Source organism: Rosa chinensis, chromosome 3 (assembly GCF_002994745.2).
Source record: "Rosa chinensis cultivar Old Blush chromosome 3, RchiOBHm-V2, whole genome shotgun sequence".
In the NCBI taxonomy this organism is placed as follows: Eukaryota; Viridiplantae; Streptophyta; class Magnoliopsida; order Rosales; family Rosaceae; genus Rosa; species Rosa chinensis.
Genome location: NC_037090.1, coordinates 13,910,007 through 13,934,906, shown reverse-complemented (window position 1 = coordinate 13,934,906; position 24,900 = coordinate 13,910,007). Strand labels below are relative to the sequence as shown.

The 24,900-nt window shown below is 36.7% G+C and overlaps 1 protein-coding gene across 1 annotated transcript; it reads right to left on the bottom strand.

Annotated features, from left to right (window-relative positions):
- Positions 1 to 22,600: 22,600 nt before the first annotated feature.
- LOC112194729 (exocyst complex component EXO70H1) lies at positions 22,601 to 24,697 on the bottom strand. The gene has a single exon (XM_024334949.2). It carries the CDS (start codon positions 24,579 to 24,581, stop codon positions 22,752 to 22,754), a length of 1,830 nt encoding a protein of 609 aa, XP_024190717.1. The 5' UTR covers positions 24,582 to 24,697; the 3' UTR covers positions 22,601 to 22,751.
- Positions 24,698 to 24,900: the final 203 nt, after the last annotated feature.

The window sequence follows — 24,900 nt, the reverse complement described above, 5'->3', positions numbered from 1 at the left end:
GGCTTTGAGAGCTTTGGTAGGAATTTTGATGCCCTTTATGAGTTTCTCTTTTTCTTTTTCTTTAATTTCCATTCTTTTTTAAAGTCTGAGATGCCCTTGTGAGGTTTGAATACAGTTTACTAGAGAATGAAAATACAATATAAAAAAAATGATGAACCAATTGTTTTAACCTCACATCATTCAAGTTAGTTTGATGAAATGTCATTAAAGGTACCTTAAATATCACATTTATTTTAGTCTACGGACTACTTGATGATCTTAGGAATAATTCAAATTTTTACGTATTGTATGGATGGTCGGAAGTCTTGCTTGTCTCTAAAATCATTTGCTTAACAAGACAAGAAGTCCAAAGTTTATCGCCGTGAAGAAAAACACAGAGAGAGACAAACAAAACAAACCTAGCTAATTGGATTTCATAATTACTTGCAAAATGATTTCTTTTAAATGACTGAGCTAATGGACTGTTAGCAATGGTGAAATTCTCCGCACGACTGCTCCTTCTCGAATGCTCTTGGAAAACCTTTAATTTCCTTATTCTCCTGATCGAGACTTTAGTCATGCAAATATAAGGCTGTAATTATTTTCAGGAATTAACAATTAATACGTGCGCTTTTTAAAATGAAAAGTGAGAGATTAGTATTACTAATTATCAGTTAATAATTCCCAAATCACTTTAACTACCAGCTTATAATCATGGTCGACACCATGAAATGGAATCCAAATTAGTGGTAGGAAAACTAATAATCCATATATTACTTTGACATTGGCATTCTTAGTTGCATCAGTATTTAGACCCTTTCCACTGCGGATCGGAATTTCCCAAGTCGATGATTGTAAGTATTGTTAACTAAGATAGAATTCCACAACACAATCATGATTCAGGTTGAATGTGGTTTAATTAAATCAAACCCTAATAGAATATGATATCCACGAACTTTTTGATACATAGACAAGTCTTTTTCCAACAAGTTGAAGAGTTGCAACTCCCCCCAACAATAATCTGACTAGAAATTGCACAAGAAAGAGCATAAAAATGACACAGAAGAAGCTTCTTCTACGAAGAATTTCTTATATATAGCACGTGATGTAATGCATCATTTAACACAAAGCTCACAGTTCCTTTTAAGTTGATTTCATATTATTTATACTAATTACTTAACATGCGCTCCGCACATATCAATTGACTTTTATTTTTTAAATTAAAAAAGTTACTGAAATTTCTCTCATAATTTTAGAGAAGCTTCTCCTTTTTTTCATGGGAGGTATTGCAATTTTTTTTAAATATGATATACTCTATTAACTATCTTATCCTCATATAGAAATAATTTATTTATTAATATCTATATTATTATTAAGAGAAGAGGGTTTGTTAGTCGAAATCAAAAATTTTGACAGAAATGACCCTAAAAGATTAAAAAACTTTAAGTGCTAATTAAATTACAAGGACAATTATGACATTTACAAAATATATTTTTATTAAAAAATAAATTTAAAAAAAAGCCACAATCCACTTTTCTCTCCCATGATCTTATGTCTGCAATAACGGTTTTCTTTAATATTATCTGCAAAAAAAAAAACTTGCACGTGCAGAGCATGTGTGGAGAAATACTAGTTTATATTATGTGGGGGCATATATAGTACTTCAAAAATTTAACCATTCACTCAAGAATTGGCTTAATTATATAAGATTCTTGAAGGAATAAAAGTGATAGTTATATATCACATAAGGCTCTTGTGTCCTCTTGATATTGGCATATATATGACAATCTTCACAATAATGGGTATAAATTATATATGCTCTACTTAATCAATATATTATGCATATATGTATATAGCTAGAATTTATATATACAGGGTTTTTGTCTCCAGTAGTGTCGTTTTAGGGTTTAGTGATCACTGCACGCCTAATAAAGTTGGAGCAGCAGATCACCAAATGCTGTTATCCTTCATTAGTTTTTGAAACGATTCCTTCTTCCCATGCGATACAGATTAGGGTGATCCAAGAACGAATATATATTATCATGGCCTCGATTATGTACGGATTCTAGACGATGGAGCAGCAAATTGGATATAGATCGATTAAAACACATGTTTTCCAAATAACTCGTTTGTATGATTGTATTGGGTTGCAGGCTTACAACATGTCTTAACCATATTAAGAATGAACAAACTACTTTGTCTGTACGGGCTGGGGAGGCAATTGTAGACAACGCGTATATAACATGTATTTATTTTTTCTTTGAAGACGGACAAGAACAAACTATGGTTCAAGACTTCTTGAAGGTATTAGATATTGATTACTCTGGTGTCTGCGGAAGAGTGGAAGATAGTACGATAAGGTATCCAGAGGTTGAGGATCAAAAGTTCAAACATAAATCTTGTGAAGCTAAAGAAAAGTTACATTGACGAATTATTTGTGGCCACCGGCCAGCTAGAGGGTTTCACAGATATTAATCCATGGCATGCGTATATCAAACTAAATCGATTTATAAATAAATAAATATACAATATATATATATATATATATTTGTGATGGTTTGGTTTTACACGTGGGTGGATATGAATGGGTCATAGACATCATTAATTATCATCCCCTACGGCCCCACCTATATATCTCTATTTCGATATTGAAACTTGAAGCTTCCTTGCTTTGTTGCTGAAAATGCTGGTATGCTGGACTCCTACGTAATACGTACTGTGGCAGATCGAATAAACCGTTACTCAACATGACTTTCATAGCCATTAATATAATATCCCTGACTTAATTTCCAATTTCTTGACTGACTTGGAGTCTCTGTATGATTTTATTGCCTCAGTTTGCTAGCTTCCACCTTATTAATTTGCAAATTAACTTGTTATACATATGAACTCAAAGTCTCAAACCATGAGAAATCGGCTAGATACATATCGGGTTTTAAATCAAGCTGGGGACTATTATAGGTCTTTCTATAAGAAGAGGTATCCACATGCATGTATTACATTGTTGAATTTTGATATGATAGAGTAACACATATATCTTCTGGTATATAACCCGGTCTTCTTAGACAGCTTTGATGCCATATTAGAAAATTTAAATATGTTGAAATTTGATCCAATCCTATTTCATTAATGTAGTCCCATTCCACCCCTGATACACGCAATGTATATTGTTTCGTTAGGGAAACATTTCTATATTTTTATCAGTAGCCAAAAACAGATAAGAATAGTACACGTCAACTAGAAAATCCCTATGATCGAGGGTTTTGTTTGTGTTGATTAAAAGGTGTTTACAAGCAAATGGAATAGGAATAAAAAATACGCATGTATTTTTGGATCATTGAAAAGGAAAAAAAAAAAAGAGTTTCTTCAGTACAAATAATGTGTGTTATCGAACAAACAAAAGAGTGTTTTTGGATAATTGTAAAAAAGGGGGTAATTTTGATATGAAAACTTAGATTCATCCATGTACTCCCTCACCGGAATGAAAATGAATGAGTTATTCCGAATTTTCTTGTGGACGCTCTGTTGTTGTTGTTTGCTGTATTGAATTGGTTGATGGGATGTTAAGTGATAAAGTATGGGTCTGTAATAAGAGCATACCAGGGTTCGCAGACACATAGGAAACATTTCAAATATTTTACAAGCAGTCTGTGTAGAAAGTTTGCAATCTCATCAAATGGCAAGTATATTTGTCGCCCATTCTTGAAAGGGTGAGTAATAATAGATCTGAACATCTGAAGCCTACGGAGAGATTGCGAAACAACACTAAACACTGTATTGAAGAATTTGCTGATGTATTTGTTCTTCTTTGAAATGGGGCATCTGTAGTGATACAACATGTTTACAATAGGTAAGTAAATCTCTAATTAATTTAGGACAGAGAAAGAAAATCCTACTTAATTCGATAATATACTCCTTTTACTCAATAACTCAAAGAATATTTACAACTAAAACGATGCACTTTGCAGCTTAAGCTTTTAGGTTTAGTGGAAGGTCCAACAGACAAACATGCAGTGGACGGCAAAGCAGGTAGTCGATCCCTCCCTTTTCAACAATTATAATGACATTATTGTCTTGATATATGACGGTTGGATTTCAATTATCTGATAAATCTTGACGTTTATTGTATTATTTGAACTGATCGAAGAAGGGAATTAGCAAGAGACACCTTTCTTCAAATTAAAAGTACTTTTTAGTCAAAGGGATTAACGAGCCACTTCTTCATTCGACGAGCTTAACAAAACAGTACACTCGAAAATAAAATCTTGCATTAGAGACTCCTCTACTGTGAAGAATAAAAAAATATTGGGCTCATGTTTATGAGGTGAGTTTGAAATCAAACGGTATTAGATATTGTCCAAAATCTTCTGCGTCGTCTTGTAGATTGTCCTAATGATTTTCAAACAATGTGTACGTGTGCATCTCAACAACTAAGAGATGGTTACTAATCAAAATCAAAAGTCAGTAATTGTGACGTTAAAATATAGGCACCTGGCTGGCCAATGTATTGTGGAGTTAAAATCAAGTACTGTTAGACATGCAAACACTCCTGGCACCACTTTCACACCAAACTACAACGGGACGTTTTGGAAACTCGTATAATAGTAATCAACGACTACTCGATCATTTATAATCATACAACTTGGTTGTTGTTGACTCGAAATCAAAACCTTTCATTTATAAATACAAAACTCTTGCTACTGAACAAATATTAATCATAGATGAACGATCACTCAATTTGCGTGCTTGTAGCTAGCCAAAGTCATCATATAATGAGTGCGACTAATCAATCAAAGCATTTAATAACAACACGAGTTTTTTTTTTTTTTTTGTCGTGGGCCTGCAACGCTTGCAAACGCTATGAGACGATTCAGTGCACCGACATGCACTTGCACCGACATAAATGGATGGTTAGATTATATTAAATACACTCTTACGTTATTAATAAAAATATTAATTATAAATATCAAGGGTTGAGATCATCTTATAAGTGTTGGGTCATTTGCACCGTCGATGCATAGAATAATTTCCACTGCAACGCTTATGGTGGTGTGTCTAGAGATAGTAATGGTCATTACATTGGTGGTAACCAAACTGCCTTCTTCGCTGAATTAATGGGAGTTATTCTTGGAATTGAGTATGCTTTTAAGTTTGGTTGGCACTACATTTGGCTTGAGAGTGAGTGATTCTACTATTGTTCTTGCATGCATTACCTCTTCTTCCTTGTCTCCAACATAGCCTCTTCGTATTGCATGGTTAAATTGTTTATCACTCATCCAATCAATGTCCTTTTATTGCTCTCATATTCTTCGTGAATGGAATACTGTTGCAAATAGAATGGCGAACTTAGGTTTTGCTTCTTCTTCGTTGGTATGGTATGAGGTTCCACCACCTGCTCTCTCTGTCTTTTTCTTCGAATGGATGACTTGGGTTTTCACTATCAGCATGATGGCTAAAAGTTGGTGGACTTATAGTTCCATTGAAGTAAGGATTTACTGCGGCACCACATGTTTATGGTTAATGAGCTTTATGCTCATCTATTATTTTTTATGGTTATGTTGTAACCTTTTTAGAGTAGTAGATGAAATTCAATTTTTCCATCTTCTTTTATTTTTCTACATTGTATTTGGGGGTACATTTTTGTCCCATGTTTTTGTAATTTTAGCTTTTTCATTAATAAAATTTTATGATAAGAGAATGGACGGTGGGTTCCCAGAGTGTGGTAAACTCTTCTCATTTGGAATTGAGGGTGGGACTTGTTCCCTACATCGTCTACCTCCGAAAAACTAATATCGTCTAATCCGTTATCGGTTATAAAAAAATTTAAAAATAAAACACGAGCTTAATTCGTAGGTGGAGTGCTAGAACTGAATTTTCAACACTTACATCTTAAAATCCTAACTGTTTTGAAAAGGCTAGTGTTTCCTTTCAACCTTTATTTTTCAACAATCGACACTGTTTATTTTATTTTATTTTATTTATTTTAAGGTAGGGCCAAAAAGCCGTCCTTAAGTTTTAATCATTAATAATAAAACCATAGAATATAAGGAGGGTCATAGCACCTAAACCCCATATGACAATAAGCCTTAAGAGAACCTCACATAATAATATCAAAAGTCTCTACGTACTAATCATGTGTATTCTAACACGCACTAATTATCAAGGAGTGCACGACTTATTACTCTATTTACTTTACAATTTTGGAGACATACCTGAAAGATAATGCTCACTTGAAGTCATAATACACCAATACCAGCTTTCCCACTATGTTGCGCCACCAACAAAATAAATTCAGTGACACTCAGTTTAATTCTTCCTGTCACTAAGAAGATGTGATCATTTGACAATGCAAGCCAGACACAATACTCAAGGTGCGCAGACAGGGACAAAGCCCATCTTGTCCTACTAAGAAATGGTAGCAACTTAAAAAATAATGAGGTTATTGATTCCAAGTCTAATTTGGTAGGTGATAATTAGATGCAGTCCATCTATTTTTTGCTTTTATTTGCGGTCCTTTAACTACTGTCATTTGTCTATTTTACCCTTTCAAGTAAATAAATAAAACAAATTAAAATCCCTTTTTTTTTTTTCATTTGTTACTCTAAATTTTAACTTTTGAATTTGAATTTAATCTACCTAAAGTATCAAAACAACATGTAAAACATTTTCAGGCAAAAGAAAACATACCATACCTAATCTAAAGGTAAATTAACTCATTGACAATGCATTTTGTGTACCTATAATTAAGATAAACGTGATGAACTCCTTTCAAAAAATCTCAAAAATATCATACATTTGTTTTAGGCATATTAATGTGCAAAAGAATCTATAGAGAAGGTAGAATATTACTAATAAAATAAATACAAGCATGCATCTTTCCTTGAAAAACTCACCCAAAATCTTACCTTTATAGAGAAGGTAGAATATCACCCATAAAAGCAATACAAGCATGCATGCATCTTGCCTTGAAAAACTGACCCAAAATTTTAACGACACAACAATACTTAGAGACATAATAATAGACTAGTCCATGGTCAAGTTTCAATATTATTCCTAATTAATAGGTAGGGAAAAAGAAACCAACACTACTCTACCTTTTTTTATGATATGCAAAATGGATCTCCATTTCTAGAATATTATCTTTGTAATATGTATGAAAACATGAAAAGTACAAATATATATATATATATATATATATATATATATATATACAGATCCTATCCAGAGCGAGGCATCGCTTTGAAATTTCAGAGCGAGGTTAGGGTTTAGGGTCATTTTTTGGTCGCATATCCACATCTCAACCGTTCAGTTTCTAGGTACTAATGTATAGATCATCTCTACAAAATTTCAGCCAAATTGATGGTCGTTAAGGCATTGATAACTGCCTTAAAGCTAGTACGGTTCAGGTTGGACAGATTCAGTTCGTCCATTGGTTTAAGCGAGTTAGATGCCTTAAAGACCATCAATTTCATTGAAATTTTGCAGAGATGATCTATACATTAGTACCTAAAAACTGAACGGTTGAGATGTGGATATGCGACCGAAAAGTGACCCTAAACCCTAACCTCGCTCTGAAATTTCAAAGCGATGCCTCGCTTTGGATAGGATCTGTATATATATATATATATATATATATATATATATATATATATATGCACACAAGGAAACGAAAAAAGAGCAAGGTAGTTTAAACATGGTTCCTAATAAAAGGGCAGGAAAAAAAAATCATTGCAGCTTGGCTTTCCCCTTAAGAAAGTATCTTTGTACTAGGTATCAAAATTACAAAGATATCTATGCACAAGTAATGAAAAAAAGCAACTTAGTTTAACATTGTTCCTAATCAAAAGGTAAAGAAAAAAAAAAACCCATTGCAACTTGCCTTTCCCTTAAGATATGAAAAATGCATCCCCCTTTCCAGAATATCTCTCCTTTGTACGATTTATCTTAAGATGCAAAGGTAGATATGCACAATGTAGAATATTACCTCTTTAGATGGATTAAAACCTTCTTATGAATATCCATCTGAAATATCTATTTGATTGTATAATGAAGTTGAACAACATGACAATTCTACATTGAAGGTGTAAAAACAAGAAGAAAGTGATGAGAATAAAGGAGAAGAAAAGAGAGAAGATATAGGGTGTTGAAAAATGATGGTAAGGTATGATCATTTTATTTAAGTTATAAATTTTTTAATGACTATGCATCAATTAAGGATTTTGTTGTGCTGATGACATATTATAATTGGTATGATTTTTATGAATATCAAATTAATTAGAAAACAACATTAACTCTCAATTAATTTACTGATAAATTATTGATTGTTTTAAGTAATATTTTTATGGGTAAATTCGGTATGTGAAAAAGTAGAAATTGACTCATCATGCTTATATAAGAAAGTAAGCTCATGTGGATGCCTACACATTGGACCGCAGTTAACAAAAACTTTTGTCCGGATTATATTCAAAATAGATCATGGTTTTTGGACTTAGGAACCCACCTTGCATAGAATATCAAATCAGGTTATTAAAAAAAAATTATATATATATATATATATATATATCAAATCAAGGAGAATAAAGCTATAAATAGCAAGAAATTATGGGCGCTTTTTCAGTCACTTTATTATTCCTGCAATTTACTCTTCAGGGCCTTTAAATTTCGCGCAATTTATATTTTTCATTGATTTTTCGATATTTAAAAAAAAAAACTTACGCACCTTTACTTTCTGCAACATATATCAAAAAAATAAAAAAGAGAAGCAACATCGGTGAAAACGCTGAAAATCATTGCAAAAGAGGCAAGAGAACCCAGGAGAATGCTTTTTTCCCTCAACCAACAGTCACTTGAAAAAAGTTAGATCGATCTAACAAATCATATCAAAACCTCGCTCGGGCAATCGACCACAAGTTGGCACGCCCGCGCAATCTAGAAGGACAATTGGACCTCAAATCCCTTTTAGCCTCTTACTTCAGCCGAGACAATTTTGAGGCAAACAGTCGCACCACTAGCCAAGGGCAGCTTCGACTACCTAGCCCAGCTCTCATGCGAGAACACCCACCACAGTACCAACCTACCCTTATTAATCCAGCACCACCCGTCCCCAGACCAAATACCCACCAGATCCGATCCACTTCGATCTGGATTTCTATCACATGTCGCCTATTGGTTTCAAGCATCCAAAAACCTTGTCTCCCTTCCACAGTCAAACGACTGCATAGCCAATATGAAGGCTGTGGACGGCGCTGATCAATCCATCCGTAGCCACCCACCACCGCGCGCCAATTAGATCCAGTCGCTGACTCGCTTACCTGAAATACGGCCTCGTCACTAGCCGCCAGCTCCCTTGCCGTTATCTTGAATAGAGCTAGGCTTTAGTGCCGCACCCAAAGCCAATAAGCTAAGAAGGCCTCTAAGATAATCCCATTCGACAACAGCATCACTTGGAGACGCCACTGGATGGAGGGCGAAGACTATAGCTTCTGACAAGGAGCGCGTTTTTTCTTCTAGGGTTTTTCTATTCAAAGTTTTATTTTCTCAATTATTTGTGAAAAATATGTAATGGCCAAGTCTCCCATCAACATTGATTACTTGATGTACAAAATTAATCATAAGTGGTACAACAAATTGAAATTTCATGGTGAATAATTTATTCAGATCATGTATTGATGGCAATTGATGTGATTGAAATTCTTGCAGTGCAATATTGTTATAGTACATATTAAAAATATTACAACTTTGAGCGCTAAATCTTCGATGCTCAGCATAATTTAACTTCTCATATCAAAACGAATATGTATATGAACAATAATTTACTTTAATTACTGACCAATTACAAATGAGAACCGTATTCGTTTTTGCAAATCTTGAGAGAGAATTCATTAATTGTAATATTACAGTACATCAAACAACCATAATAATTCATTCTTCATCCAAACACACCCTAATGTAAAAAACAAAAATTTATTTCTAGAATAACTTATGAGTTGCGTGATTATATTCACGAAAAATAAATAGAAGAAATGAAAAAAATATTGGTACTCTTTCATAAACGAACGATCAATTAGTCAGAATATAAGTGAGCAAACGTTGCTTCTTATTCCCCAATATCTTTTCTATTTAAGCTGAATGAGTAGTAGTATTGAAGTGATCAAACTTTGCATCGACCTGTATATATGCATCATAGCCTTAAATGAGATTCGGTTGAAAATTTTGTGAGTGGACACGTGGTGTAGTCTTCCAAACGTTGAATTTTAGGGCTCACCAATATTTATTGACGGAATAATATTCCAAGGAGGTTCTTTTCGTGGCCAATATTTGATGTAAGAATAGAATAATATTCCAAGGAGGTCCTTTCGTGGCAAATATATGAGTCCCTCACAGGGCCTTCCTAATAGCCATCTCCACGAAAAAGCTGAGCTGATATGAAAGGGAACTGAAAAGAATGTAGGTCACGAGTCTCGTTACAAGTGGGATTGAAATTGCTCGGCAAATAGCAAACCTAGATTTTTTTTTTGGACAATACGGACCTAAATTTTCTAAAAAGCCTTGCATGATCTTGACGCGCGTAGGGCTATCAATGAGTCTTGTCGGGTCAAGGTATTTATTGTGTCGCAGGAGACAAACTCAAAGCCCATTTAATAATCGTGTCAAAAATTTAAACTCAAACTCAACCTATTTATTAAACGGGTTACATGTTACCAACTCGCTTAACCCATTTAATAAATAGGTCGTAGACAAAATGACTCATTTAAGGGTTAACAATGCGACCAATTTAACTAAAAAATGTATAAATTGATTAAATTCACTAAAAACTCCACAAGACGAATAATATAAATTATTATATATGATTCATAAATAATTAAATCCAATGATTATAACGCAAAGTATTTCAAATTGTCTAATCCTATGATCAAATACTCCCAACGTCCAAAATTTCAAGATGAACTATAGCATAATCGGGTTATACGGGTTCACTTCGTGTTGGCAGGTTGACCCATGGCCGACCCATTTATTAAATGGGTCATGGCAGGTTGACCCACGGCTGACCCGCTTTTTAATCATCCGGGTTCAACCCTCTTTATTTCGTGCGGGTTTCGAGTCGTGTTGGAATTGACAGCTCTAAACGCGCGTTTCAACAATGTTAATCCAAAAAATTCAGCAGAAGCTTTAGTTTAACAATTTCATATTTGTCATTGGCACAACCAATCTTTTTCTTTTTTTTCTTTACATACACACAAGACAAAATATATAGAGAGAGGACATCTTTAGTGTGTTTTTTTTTTAAATTTTTAGCATGTAGTTTAATAATTTAAACAATTTATTTTTTAGCAATTATTCTACAAATTAAAATTTAGCCAAATTGAAAAATATTTAACCATTCGATTAGTAGAATGTTCTTTTTAATTTTATTTAACAAATTACATTTATTTACACAATTTTGTATGATTACAGATTTGGTTGATTTTTTGTAGATATATTTAGGTTTTCATTCGGGCCAATGATGTCGCTAAAAGCAAGCGCATAATTTAACCCTGAAAATATCGTTAGTAGTATAAGCAAATAGGGATCGTTCTATCCGGGGATTGAGGGTACACTTGTAATTGTGAAACAAATAAAGAAAAGTATTATTTACAAAAATAAAATAAAGAATAAAAATATATACAAGTAACAAAATAAAAAGGGAGGGGGGGTTTAAGAATTATAGAATTGAAAATTAAGATAAATAAAATAAAGAAAATGTAAAAACATATATACAAGGGTGGATCGCAAGGAACAAAGATCAAAATCAATTCCATGTAATCAAATTTGATTCAAACCCTATAATTGTTCTTCCAAGTCATGAGAGAGGAGTTGATCATGTGAAACGTTAAAAGCAAACAATTTCCCATATTTTACTTTTCAATGCTAATTAATCTAAGTGAAAGCACCTAGATTAATCCTATCAAACATGCAATCAAGCCCTAGAAAGCTAGTCAATCATGACATGTTCAACGCATTAGACATAGAGAAAGGCTATCAACTCAAGTGTACAACTTAGTTATGGAAAAGTCCACCTAATTGCAATCCTCTTCAATTAAATTCGATTCTTGTCCAGAACCTTTACTACTTTTGATTCAAGTTACACAAAACGAAAAGTCGATTTCATGTTCTTAAACCTAGCACCAATTACATGCAAATCCTATAAGTGTCGACCCAAATAAGATAAACATATAAAAGTTTTCTGTAAAGCAAATTTAATCGAACAAACTCACATAATCAACTTATAATCACAATTATAGAATTCGAAAACTTTATTTAAACATAGAAATTGGGCTTAAACTTTGCCCTAAACATTATTGTTAACTAGAAACAAGTTCATATGAATTCAAACAAGGAAAACAAAAGATCATTACAAGGAAAAAGAATGAATTACACCGTAAGGGGAGATGGAGATGGAGAGCTAGATGGTTGGATCTTGAATCTTGGAAGCAAGCCTTCAAGGTGGATGATGGAGGATATGATCTTCACGGCTCCTTCTTCTTCTTCCTCTCCTTGCTTGAAAACGCAGAACTTTGCAACTAGAGAATGGAGAAGCAAAATGGAAAGGAAATGGAGAGACAAAGAAGATGAAATGGATGAAGGAATTGGTGACTAAGGAAAATGGAGAGGAAATGGTGAGACAAGGAGATGAAATGGATGAAGGAATGTGTTTTAGAATGAGAGGAGAAGGTGTTTATATAGGGAAGAAAAAGAAGAGTGAAATGATGAGTGGAAGAAAAATAATGAAAGTGGAGTATGAAAGTGATTTGTAAAATATGGAAAAGAAAGAGAAATGATGAAATGAAAGCAAAGCATGAAGGTGCAGCAACATGGAAGTGATGATGATCTGTTAAAGAGATTGTAGAAAAAATATATCCAAGGAAAAAGAGAAAAGCATCTAGCTTTCTTCATGTGGGTGGGAAACATGAATATGTGGTGTTGAGCTGTTTTCAGGTCAGTTTCTTCCCCTTTATTCCTTCAATTATTTCTCCAACAAGACTTCATTATATGCCTTCGACTTCTTCATTTGAAATGTTCCACTATGAGTGTAGATCATCCTGACAAATTTTCAGAGCTTCAATCCATGTGGTTGGGCCGAAAATGCTGCTGGACCTCTTACAGGTCCAGTTTTCCGGTTTTGCTTCTGTAGAAAATTGGGCTGATTGTTTGAAGGCCTTCCACTCATATTTTTCTCTGGCACTCTTCATAAGAAATGATCCTTTGGGTGTCTAGAATGGATCTGGAAGGTTTCAGCTCATTTGAAGTTCATTTGGTCAGGCGGCCGCTCCTTCTTCTTTGCTTGGCTTGGTTTCTCCTAGCCGGAGTAGGAATATGTGTAAAATTGATCTTTTAGTACATTTCCATTTTTCTCCATCATTTCCAGGTAATTATGGACCTAACGCTCATTTCACCTTCATTTACTCCAATGTACCTAAAATAGAAATTGAATTAAAAATCGATTCAGTTAAGGAATTAACTAAGCAAAATGTGAGGAATTAACTATTAAAATATCACATTAAAATGCTCCTATCAAATTCCCCCACACTTAGCTTTTGCTAATCCCTTAGTAAAAAAAAAAAAAAAAAAATCCAAAACAGAACAAAGACTTGACAAAAAGCAAGTAAATGACTCTATTGCTCCTAACTGCTGTCTCAGAGACTCCAAACTCATGGCTTTCACGTTAAACACTTAATCAAAATCACAAAGATAATTCCATGGTTAATAAACCTGTGACATTCATATGACTAAGCAAGATATGGAGAACTTAAGTTATACAGTGAATGATAGCATGTTTCGAACAAGTCCAATCCAAACTCACAGGGCATACTCTCGATTTTTCTCTCAGAAATGGCTATGCTTAAAAGCTTCACACTCAAGTATATGCAAGAGAACAAATTGTAAGGCAACAAACAGCTTGCATATTTCATCAATAAACACATTTTGTGAAGAATTTTTAAAGACCTCATGAAATGACTGAGTGCACAAATGGACCTAAACCATAAGCTCGACTGCGTAACTGACTCCACTAACCAAAGACTGCCCATCTCAAGGATCAAGTCAGCACTTAAAACATGTTGTAATGGGGCTAAGCTAGGGTTTTCAAAATGAAGATTAAGGATACAAAAAAAATCCTAAGGACCTAGCAGAGCATATAAGGACCACCTTATGTCATTATTTTTGTAGACCAAATATCATTGTTTTGGGCCAAACCTTCACTCTAACCAGCATGGGAATGGACAAAGGCATAATTTTCAACTTTGAGCCTTCTACAAATTTGCAAGTCCAAAACCACACTTCAACATTTTCCCAAGAGTTTTCTTTTCAATTTTTCTTCTCTTTTGCCGCTTTTCTTTCTTTCTTTCTTTTTTTTTTCAAGGCAAATTTTTTTTTTTTTCTTCTTGGATTTTCCCCACCCCACACTTGTCTTTCATCGTCACTCCTACGTACTATGTCATGCTCTACTAAGTCCTTAAGATAAGGGTAGAGCTATCCTGTACTAAGCTCATGGTAGGGTAGTGAGGGTGATGAAACAAAGGTTTTCAACGTAGGCTCAAAGGGGTTCATTCTAAGGAGTCCCACGAAGGGCACAATTGGGGACACATGCTTGTTTGGCTATGGTGGTTACCCTAATGCCTTCTATCCTATCCAAGATCAGGGCATATTATGGCATACAAGTTTTGACAGTCACAACAGCCGAGTTCTAGTACTCTCTAGTCCATTAAAATCTATGGCACATGATCATTGGATTTCCAAAGAATGATGAGGTTTTGCAAATACAGCCACGAAATTCTAGAATTATCAATAAGCACTCGAAAAGAAAGTATTTTAGCACAAAAACTCATTTTGGGTCAAATGAATCAGACTTAATCCTAGCATGCTTAATGAACCAAGTTACAATCCTATCTCAAATCTTCATACAAACATCACAATGTCGATTAACCACAGAATTCAATTAAGTTCTATTTTGATTGTGAAAACCTTCAGCCATGAATTCAGAGACATGTTCATCCTAGACGTTAGGGGCATCCTAAAACTCAAACAAACAAAAACACTCTAAAACCAACATTTTTTTTTTAAATTAATTTAATTTCAACACTTAGGTACGGGAACAGGGAGTCTCGATGTGCAATGGGACTGAAACAGCTACCCTTTTTCAAGACTATGTTTAATCCAATATACCTTAGTGTATCACAACATCAATTAAAAACACAATAAAAACACAATCCAACATCAACTATTTTTTTTTTTTTTTTTTATATATACTAACTACTAAAAACATAATAAAGCAATAATCCTTCCCCCATACTTAATTCATGCATTGTCCTCAATGTATAAACAAATATAAATCATGCAAAGCATAAATCAAGCATAGAAGAGAAAGTTAACACAACGAAACCTAAAACAACTTAAAATTCATGAAAATAAAATAGAAGGAAGAGTTCAAGAAAGCAAATCTGCGTTTGATGTCTCCTCCACAGCTACAGTTGAAATGGGTTGCCTCCAATGCAGCGCTTAATGTTTAAAGTCTTTCAGCCTAGGCTTGTACCTCCATTTACTCCTTTGGAGGAGCGGTATGCGGGCGAGTGGCAGCCCTCTTGCTGGTTTCAGCCTTCGGAGGCTGGTCCTCATGTTGTGATGCAGTAGCGTCCTTGCGAGGAAACCCAGGAGGATAACTCTGCAAGTTATTGACTTCCTGAGCAAGCTTGTTTATTGCAGTGTGACAGCGGATCAAAGAGCAGTTCATCTCAGAGATGTAATCGATCATGCAATTGACTCTCCAATCTGTCACCATAATACCATCGCGGAGAGAGGAGCGCAAATCATCAATCGAATCCGACAAACTTTCCTGGGTGGCCATAGGCCGAGGAGCACGAGCAGCTGGTGAGGAAGAAGACTCTCCGGGATGCAGTCTGGGAGAGCGACGAGGCAGAGGAGGGGGACTGCGGGTACGCTCACGGATAGGACGATGGTCCCATGGACGAGTAAGCCCAGCTCTAGTGGCCGCTTGACGACCTTCTTCCTCCAAAGAGAGAATACGGTGTTGATTGACGCCCCTGCGAGGAGTAACCTTGGTTCGAGCCATGAGGAAGTAGAAGGAATTTGAAACTGCACGCTTAGACAAACCTTAGTAAAATCTGGAGGAGACAAAAAAGGATGTAAATGTAAAGCACAAAATAGGGTAGAAATCTCAACAGGCACACGGTTTTAACAAAGCTTCTCCGGGAAGGAGAAGAGTTATGACAATTCACGGCCCAAGAAACTCCCCCACGTGTAAATATTCCTTTCTTTTCCTGGATTTATGGCATGCTTTCGGCTATAGCTTGTCTGTCACGGCTCCTCGAGATTCGTTTGATTCCCCCACGCGTCCTTTCTTTTCCTTGATTCACGGCAATTAAACCTGCTTTCGGCTGTAGCTTGTCTGTCACAGCTCCTCGAGATCAGTTTGGTTCCCCCACGTGTCCTTCACGAGCCAACAACTTTTCCGTGTTTTCGGGTGACTTTAATCCAACGCGTAGATTTAATCTTAGAGATCGTCGATCCAACGGTGGAGATCTGCTCACTCGTTCTATAAATAGGTGCATTCTGAGCGACTGTTCACTCCAAAAGAAAATTCTTCCGAGTTCCAGCCTTTCTCTCTCAACCCTTCAGCCTTTCTTTCGAAACTCAAATCCTTTCTTCATCAACATGGAACCACGAACTCTGCAACTAATGGAGTTACAAACCCAGCAACAAATGGAATTACAAGTCCAGCAACCAACCGAGGAGGGAGGAAGCATCCAAGCAGCCGGGAGTAGTAACCGGTGGGCTCCCACACCGCCTCAACTAAGAATCCTCAAGGGCCTTTACTATGATAAGGGTTTTAAGTACCCAACTCCAGAGCAGATTCAAGAGATCTGCCTTCATCTGAAACAGTATGGGCAGATCGAGGACAAAAACGTCTTCTTTTGGTTCCAGAACCTCAAGGCTCGTGAGAGGCAGAAGTTGAAGGAATTTCGGAACGTTCCGGTTGGTGGATCTCTCGATCTCAATTTTGGATCCACTAGTTCTACTGATGATGGTAGATCCATTGATCTAAACTTTGGGTCACGTGTCGGCTATGGTGTTGACCCATATTCCTCCTCACCCTTCAACACTAATACCAGTACTGCCTCCTTTAGCACAACAGGAGGACAATCTTTCATGGAACAACGAGGAGGAGATCACCAGGAGATTGAAACCCTTCCACTATTCCCCATGCATGGTGAGGACATCTTTGGCAACATGAAGACTACTTCCGAGGGAGGTAGCGGCTATGGCGGTGACTCTCGCATTTCCCTTGAGCTCAGCCTCAACTCCTACGGAAATGCAGACATAGCTTAGTATAGTGTATAAAGTTTTTTTTTTTTTTTTGTAAATAGCTGAATTTAATAAGACTGAATAAATGCAGTTTTTTTTTTTTAATATTATATATATATATATTTTATTTTATTTTATTTTATTTTAATTTTTTTTTTAAATATAGGACTCAAAAATAAAAGACAAAAAAAAAAATATATATATATATATAGGACTCAAAATGAAAGACAAAAATATAAATCCCTTCTCCCACACTTAAATATTGCATTATCCTCAATGTAATCAATTAAAAGCATGCAATGAAATAAGTAAGCATAGATAGAAGACATTTACGAAAACAAATCCTAAAATAAAAACTAAAGAAAAAAATAAAAAGAGATAGGGAAAGAGAAAGCAAATCTGATTATATTCTGAATTGGGTTGCCTCCCAAGTAGCGCTTGTATTTTACGTCTTGCAGCCAGACGGTACCTACATTAAATAAAGTTAGTAACTATAATTAACAAAGAAATACAAAATAAAAACAAGTATAACTATTAATTACAAACTACAAGTATAATTAACAAGTATATTGTATATAAGACACAAGTTAAGTACTCAAGTGAGTATAAAACGTGAAAAATATTTTTACAAGTTTAAAGTGTGAAACAACAAAATAATTTACACGTATAGAGTATTCACAAGTATTTCTTTTATTATAAACATTATTGATATCGAATCAAATTCCAAGCGGTAAATCAAGTGGACGTGCGGCCCAAGTATAGTCGCCTAGACACAAACTCCCTTTCAAATCGTTTGGGCAACCTTACTGAAATGGCCAGGTGGGGGAGGACGAACACGAGAGGAAAAATCCATTTTGGCATGAGCTACTCCCACATTGTGGTTTATGCCCATTTGCAAGCACTTCTGGATTCAAAAACCCGTCATGAACGTTGTCCCCTTCCTAGACACCATTTCACATAGGCTATACTTACTAAGATGAAAAAGTTCATAAGTGTGAAGACAGTTCAACAAGTGTTAATAAAGGCCGCCCTCAACCTTAAGGGACCTGAGCTAGGTACCAATAAGGGGTTTAGGCCAATATTAACAAAAGAGACTTCACCTATTCCTCTCAATTTACAACCTACAATTAAAATTCGTGTTCAATAATATAAATAACATCCTAGTTAATTTAAACTAAGTTTCAAACAATTTATATACAACAAATATATACAATAAATGATACAATTTAGCAAGTGATTTTTCAATCCCCGGCAACGGCGCCAAAAATTGATGTCGCTAAAAGCAAGCGCATAATTTAACCCTGAAAATATCGTTAGTAGTATAAGCAAATAGGGATCGTTCTATCCGGGGATTGAGGGTACACTTGTAATTGTGAAACAAATAAATAAAAGTATTATTTACAAAAATAAAATAAAGAATAAAAATATATACAAGTAACAAAATAAAAAGGGAGGGGGGTTTAAGAATTATAGAATTGAAAATTAAGATAAATAAAATAAAGAAAATGTAAAAACATATATACAAGGGTGGATCGCAAGGAACAAAGATCAAAATCAATTCCATGTAATCAAATTTGATTCAAACCCTATAATTGTTCTTCCAAGTCATGAGAGAGGAGTTGATCATGTGAAACGTTAAAAGCAAACAATTTCCCATATTTTACTTTTCAATGCTAATTAATCTAAGTGAAAGCACCTAGATTAATCCTATCAAACATGCAATCAAGCCCTAGAAAGCTAGTCAATCATGACATGTTCAACGCATTAGACATAGAGAAAGGCTATCAACTCAAGTGTACAACTTAGTTATGGAAAAGTCCACCTAATTGCAATCCTCTTCAATTAAATTCGATTCTTGTCCAGAACCTTTACTACTTTTGATTCAAGTTACACAAAACGAAAAGTCGATTTCATGTTCTTAAACCTAGCACCAATTACATGCAAATCCTATAAGTGTCGACCCAAACAAGATAAACATATAAAAGTTTTCTGTAAAGCAAATTTAATCGAACAAACTCACATAAGCAACTTATAATCACAATTATAGAATTCGAAAACTTTATTTAAACATAGAAATTGGGCTTAAACTTTGCCCTAAACATTATTGTTAACTAGAAACAAGTTCATATGAATTCAAACAAGGAAAACAAAAGATCATTACAAGGAAAAAGAATGAATTACACCGTGAGGGGAGATGGAGATGGAGAGCTAGATGGTTGGATCTTGAATCTTGGAAGCAAGCCTTCAAGGTGGATGATGGAGGATATGATCTTCACGGCTCCTTCTTCTTCTTCCTCTCCTTGCTTGAAAACGCAGAACTTTGCAACTAGAGAATGGAGAAGCAAAATGGAAAGGAAATGGAGAGACAAAGAAGATGAAATGGATGAAGGAATTGGTGACTAAGGAAAATGGAGAGGAAATGGTGAGACAAGGAGATGAAATGGATGAAGGAATGTGTTTTAGAATGAGAGGAGAAGGTGTTTATATAGGGAAGAAAAAGAAGAGTGAAATGATGAGTGGAAGAAAAATAATGAAAGTGGAGTATGAAAGTGATTTGTAAAATATGGAAAAGAAAGAGAAATGATGAAATGAAAGCAAAGCATGAAGGTGCAGCAACATGGAAGTGATGATGATCTGTTAAAGAGATTGTAGAAAAAATATATCCAAGGAAAAAGAGAAAAGCATCTAGCTTTCTTCATGTGGGTGGGAAACATGAATATGTGGTGTTGAGCTGTTTTCAGGTCAGTTTCTTCCCCTTTATTCCTTCAATTATTTCTCCAACAAGACTTCATTATATGCCTTCGACTTCTTCATATGAAATGTTCCACTATGAGTGTAGATCATCCTGACAAATTTTCAGAGCTTCAATCCATGTGGTTGGGCCGAAAATGCTGCTGGACCTCTTACAGGTCCAGTTTTCCGGTTTTGCTTCTGTAGAAAATTGGGCTGATTGTTTGAAGGCCTTCCACTCATATTTTTCTCTGGTACTCTTCATAAGAAATGATCCTTTGGGTGTCTAGAATGGATCTGGAAGGTTTCAGCTCATTTGAAGTTCATTTGGTCAGGCGGCCGCTCCTTCTTCTTTGCTTGGCTTGGTTTCTCCTAGCCGGAGTAGGAATATGTGTAAAATTGATCTTTTAGTACATTTCCATTTTTCTCCATCATTTCCAGGTAATTATGGACCTAACGCTCATTTCACCTTCATTTACTCCAATGTACCTAAAAATAGAAATTGAATTAAAAATCGATTCAGTTAAGGAATTAACTAAGCAAAATGTGAGGAATTAACTATTAAAATATCACATTAAAATGCTCCTATCAGCCAACCCTTGCGGCCTTGTGACCTTTCTTCTCTGTTGTGCATGGAGAGCCAGCGTGCTCTGCAATAAAACTCATCGTTGATTGCCCAAATCCTGCTTTGGTTCTTCAAATTTCATATGCAAGACAAGGTTTCACATATTTTGCTCTGCTCGATGTTGGTAATTAATTATTTGTAGACTGTCAAGAGTTAGCATGGTAGTTATCTACACATACTGGAAGCCGCAAAACTCTGCTCTCCTCTAGGGTTAGGGTTTTTTGAGTCTGTGAGAACTTTTCAACGCAGCATGTCCTCTGTTGATGTGATGGCAGCCAGTCTTGCCTCTTCCCTTGCCATTGCGGAAGGGAAACGACATGTGGATCTTCATCTGTCCAAGGGACTTCGTCTGCCGGAAGTGTTTATGCTTGGAAAGCTTCTAACTGCTAGGGAGTATACGCGCTGCTCTTTTCTGGGCATGTTTAGGTCAGCGTGGAGGATCAATGGCATGATGCGTGTCGAAGAAGCTGGGGAGGATGACCGTGCTCTGATATCGTTTTCAGATCTGGTAGATCGAACTAGGGTTTGGAAAGGAGGCCCTTGGGGATTCAATCGAGCCCCGATTGTTTTAGCGGAATATAATGGTGTGAGCCCGGTGATGTCAATCCAGCTGCAAAAGTCATCGTATTGGATGACGTTGATGGGGTTTCCTCCGGCTTTCCGATCCGAGCGAATCATGCGTCTCATTGGAAGCACGCTTGGTGAGTTCATGGAGTATGATAGGGTGGCTTTCCAGACCAAGGTGTTGCGGATTCGGGTTGAGATAGATTATATAAGGCCGCTGCTGCTCAAGTGTCGTTTCTAGGTTGAAAATGTCGTTTAGTTCATGGTACTTTAAGTACGATAAGATGTTTGAACGGTGTGGAAGATGAGTTACACACGTCGGGTTACCATGTTCTGAGCTTGAGTTACTAGAGGAAAAGGAGGGATCTGTTGGTATGTGGAGCCGCCTTCTGCTTTGGCGGTGCTGCGTGGAGAGCCAGAAACAAGCACCGAGGCAACTAGGGTTTAGCCTCATGGTCCAACTTTAGTCTTTAAGGCACAAGTCCCTCGGTCTATTTTAGAAGCATTTTTGCCACAAACCGTGGTGCAAATGGGTTGGGTTCGAAGGCAGATACAGATCAGGGATATTGGGGAATCAAGACAAGAGGTGCCACCGATTACTAAGCTGCGTCGTCCTCGTGATGATGACGAGGTAATTATCTCTCCAAAGAAGCTTCGTCTTAGTTTGGCTATGGGAAAGAAAAAATTGGATGCAACAACTATGGGGCTTATTGAGGCGACTCCTAGCACTAATGATCAACCAAAGAGAAAACGTGGTTGCCCTGTAAGCAGTCTCAACAAACTGCCATATGATACTGCGAGAAAGAATAAAACAGTCAAGAAGGATGAGGAGCAGAAGAAAACTCTAAAAAATAGCAAGAAAACCAACCTGCTGCCGAGGTTGTTAGCTGTAGAAGATGGTGCTAATCCTGACCCTAAGGGGAAGGAGTTGGCATTGTTTTAGGTTTCTTTCTTAGAAGTCATTCTGGATGCAAGTCTTATTCTTGAGTAGGGTTTAATCTCTATATGCTTCTGTAAGATGTTTCTAGTTTGTTTTTGTACCACAATTGCGTGCTGGCAAAAATAGGAAGCGAGGTTAGCTTGCTTAGTGTAGGCTTGCTTTCAGCGAGCGTTCCTTAGATTATTAATGAGTTTAAGGATTATATACATGCTCTTCATGAATTCAACAGTTCAACATCAAGACCATGCACTTTCAAACTTCTTAATTCACAGATAGGCTAGGCAACCTAGTATTGTTTGAGCGAGCTCATTACAGAGTTAAGCTGGGCTCTTCAGTGTTGAGAAATTCGACTACGTGCTCGTAAAAAAAAAGAAAAAAAAAAGAGAAAAAAAAGCTGACAATCATTAAGAACAGAGTAAGTCCTTGAACAATATTAACAATCATAATGAATCACTCTACAGTTTTCATCGATCTATTTTCAATTTTTCTCTATACATCTGTGCCGGCGATTAGATACAAAACTTCGCCGAAAAAACATGAGGATCCGTCATTCCCTTAATACAAGTCCGATAAGTAATGTGCAACATCTTCGGGAGTTATTCTGACGTACATCGCCACATTTCTCACACTACCAACCGAAACCTTATGTGTATCGTAAAACTCCTTGTAAACCGGGACAAGCTTCTTTTTTACCGACGCCTTGATTTCGTCTCGGAGTTTCGCATCAGCTACCACATTTAACTTCTGTTTCTGAAACGTCTCCTCGAGACTGAAATTGAAGTTGCGGAAAATCAACCTCGCTTCCTGCGAAGACATCTCCGCTGACAAATTTTCAGGCAATGTTGAGAGCACAACTCCCCAAGTTAACCGCTCGTAGTTCGCCGCAAACTGTCTCACCTTCGCTTCATGCTTCGAAATCCACTCCTCGCCGAGAAGGAACTGAAGATTTGAAGTACGGACTTTTGAGATTACGTGTTGGAGATTGTTTGCGAGGAAGAGGTACGATAAGGACACTTCCTTGTACTGTTTGGCTTTGTCATCGAGCCTGCAGACAAGGACAAGGATGAGCCAAACCATACGGAGAGATATAGCCGACACCGACGAGTCTTCAGACTCCGGCAGGGGCAGCTTCGCCGGAGGTGTCCAATCAATGAAAATGTCGGCCAGCACGTTGCTGTAATCGGTGAGGAGAGAGAGGTGACTCATCACGCGGAGAGTCAGAGGATGGACTCCACCACCGGTGACCGGGGATTTTGACGAGTCTTTCTGAATAGAAGTCTCAAATTCGGAAAGCATTGAGCGAACTGACTCACTGAGTCGGATGAGCGAGTTGAGTGCTTCAGACCGAGCTGTGGCGGTTGACTCAAAACAGAAGATAGATTCTATCTCCGGCCAGTATTCGGAAATTGCGGTGTACATGTCGAGAAGACGGAAGATGAATTCTTCTGGATAGTTCTTCTTGCTCTTCGAGACGAATACTTGAGGAAGACCGAAGAGAAGAGTGGCGGCTTCTCTGGCTATGTGAGCGAAGCAAGACTCTCTGATGGATTTTGAGACGGCAAAAACGTGGTCGCAGAGGATTCGCTCCCCGTAAAAGAGTGTTGTCATAGACACCTTCACCGCATTAAGCCAACTCTGGATTTTGAGCTCGAGAATTTCCCTATCCATCTTATTGATCTGAGAAGAGGAAATTCTCTCCACTCCGAGCTTATACATAGCTTCGTCTATGATTGATTTCCTTATCATATTGTAGATGTGAACGCACTCCTTTGCGTAACCGGAGGAGATCATGCATTCCGCTATGGATTTGAGGTCAGTCATGGCCATGGAAGAAGCTTGTTCCACATTGGAGATGGTATCTCCTGCAAAATCCTTGTCTTCTCCGTCATCGATGTCGTCATCTGATGTGCTGGAAGCGGAGCGGGAAGACCTGGACCGGGACGAAACTGATTCGGGGTCCAACTGAGCTCGGTTCATAGAAAGAATCTGGTAAAATTCCTTCTGTAACCGCTTCATTGCAATCTGCATGAGGCTCTGGGCGTGAACCAATTTTTCGGAGGTGGGATCGTCTGAGACCAAGAATTGCATGACTCTCTGGAGATCGTTCACGCACTTGATGTATTGTTGAGCTTCCTTTTTGCTCTCGTAGAATAAGGAGGTGAGTCTCCCGAATGCAGAGGATTCAGGGTTCCATTTCATGATCATAACGGCTGCGTTTTCCAACATCTCGTCCACCATCGTCTCCGAAATGTTAGAACAAGCGCTCCTGCTGCTCTGTGGGGTTGGGAATGAAATTGAGCTTCTTGATGGGGAAGACTGAGATGAAAATGAAAAAGATGGCGCTTTTGGGTGAAAGAAGAGGCTTCTCATTGCTTTTGTAGGCATTTTCAAGCTCAAAGTGATGCTCACTTCTCAGTGTTTCAGGTCTGTGATGGTGTTTGTTTGTGGTTTGCGTTTGGGATTTTGGGATGTAGTTGGAATGTTGGAACTCGATGTGGGTGGAGGGGTATATATAGAGTGAGATGGAGGAACGACGACGTAGCTTGTGAAAGACCAATGTAGCGGAGTTTGACTTTAAATCTCGTAGGACTTGAGAAGTCATATAAAATGAAGCCATGTAATTGACTGACGCGTTTCATTCATATTGTCAGACGACAATTTCATACAATGAGCAAAAGTATTAGTAGTTTTACTTGCAGTAAAA